The sequence below is a fragment of the Colobus angolensis genome, unplaced genomic scaffold, assembly GCF_000951035.1.
Source record: "Colobus angolensis palliatus isolate OR3802 unplaced genomic scaffold, Cang.pa_1.0 Scaffold625, whole genome shotgun sequence".
Lineage (NCBI taxonomy): Eukaryota > Metazoa > Chordata > Mammalia > Primates > Cercopithecidae > Colobus > Colobus angolensis.
This window is the reverse complement of record NW_012119877.1, coordinates 14,264-16,036: the sequence shown is the minus strand read 5'-3', so window position 1 is coordinate 16,036 and position 1,773 is coordinate 14,264. Positions and strand designations below refer to the sequence as shown.

The following is a 1,773-nucleotide window of genomic DNA, read 5'->3' as shown; positions in this document are numbered from 1 at the left end:
ATAAGCTGTGTCTCTTAACTTAATTCTAGTTTTAACTCCTTAGGAATTAAGCAACCATAGTGTCTGTACAAAACAAAGTGTACTGATCTGGAACTCATTTCATATTTTCTGATTTGCAGAATTCTCCAGCCTCTCTACTTATTCTGCATTATCAGAAAGAAATGTATGACTGTATTGCTTTGATGATGAACTAAAAGTGGTTGGTAAAGATTGCTACACTTACAGCATTTTTATGGATGTCATTAACATTTGTAATAAAATATATCTAGAGTTTTCTTTAATAGAAGATATCACAAATTGGTTTAAATGTAAGTAGGAGTGACTTGGGAAAGTGTGTGGAAAATCACTGCTTCTCTGTCAGAGGCTAAGATCCTATAGCAGTATGGAGTTCCTAAGGATTATAGGAATCTTGCTAGCTTGTCATACTTTAGGAGCATCTCACTGAGTGACTCAATTGCTAACTGTGTGTAATTGTCATAGTCTCCTAGTTCTGCTTTAATCTGTATTTCTTCTCCTCATTCCTTGGTCTTCTTTTCCAATAAATTGATTATTGATATTGAATGTCCTAACTGGAACTATCGCTCCTGACATTTTTGTAGTCTTTGTTTCTAGAATAAATTGTTTTCATTAACTTTTCTGAAATTCCAAACGTATTTTGAACACATTCACATTCATGAGAATAGTTTCAAAATGCACTGAACTTGAGCCCTCACAAATTCTTGGCAATTACAATTTGATAAGAACCCTCTAGAAAGAAGAGCCTAACACAGCATTGTGACTAATGTTCTGTGTCAGAAAACTATGATGGCATTGCCTTATTAAAATTTAGAAACCTATTTTTCAGTTTCCTCATGGCTATCTTTACTTCTTGATTCCTCAAAGTATAGATTATTGGGTTCAGAATGGGAGTAAAGATGGTATAAAACACAGACAGAATCTTGTCTGTGAGAAAGCTGCTTAGTGGCCACATGTAGATGAAGATGCACGGCCCAAAGAACAAGAAGACAACGATGAAATGAGCTGTACAAGTAGAGAGGGCCTTAGATGATCCTCGGGAAGAATGATGCTTCACAGTAACCAGGACAATAACATATGAATTAAATAAAACAATAAAGCAGGACAACGCAATTATGCCACTTGTTGAGATCATAAAGAGGCCCAGAACATAAGTATCCACACAAGCCAATTGGAACACCACAGGAAGGTCACAGAAAAAGCTGTCTACCTCATTGGGACCACAGAATGGTAACGTGAGGGCAAATATGACCTGACTCATTGAATGCATGATTCCCACAATCCAGGAAGCCACCACGAGAGCAACACACACCTGGGGACTAATGATTGAAGCATAGCGCAGGGGCTTGCGTATTGCAATATACCTATCATAGGACATGGCCATGAGTAAGATGATCTCGGTGCCAGTGAAAAGGTGGAGAAAGAATATCTGGGTAAGGCAGCCATCGAAAGAGATGGTTTTGTGACCTGTTAGGTAATCTGTAATCATCTTTGGGGTGGCAAAAGAAGCAAGTGACATATCAATGATTGAAAGATTGGTAAGCAGGAAATACATAGGGGAGTGTAGGTGAGGGTCCACTATAACTATGATGACTATGAGGCTGTTACCCACCATTGTTACCACATAAAACAATGAAAACACCATAAAGAAAAACATCTGTAGTTCCCAGGAATTAGAGAGCCCCAGCAAAACAAATTCAAACATGGTAGACTTATTGGCCACATCCATTGCCTTGATTCATAGGTAGAAGCCTGTAA

General features: G+C 38.0%; 1 protein-coding gene across 1 annotated transcript; it reads right to left on the bottom strand.

The window, feature by feature from the left end:
- Nucleotides 1-709: 709 nt before the first annotated feature.
- LOC105527450 (olfactory receptor 4K2) lies at nucleotides 710-1,773 on the bottom strand. The gene has a single exon (XM_011963777.1). It carries the CDS (start codon nucleotides 1,742-1,744, stop codon nucleotides 800-802), a length of 945 nt encoding a protein of 314 aa, XP_011819167.1. The 5' UTR covers nucleotides 1,745-1,773; the 3' UTR covers nucleotides 710-799.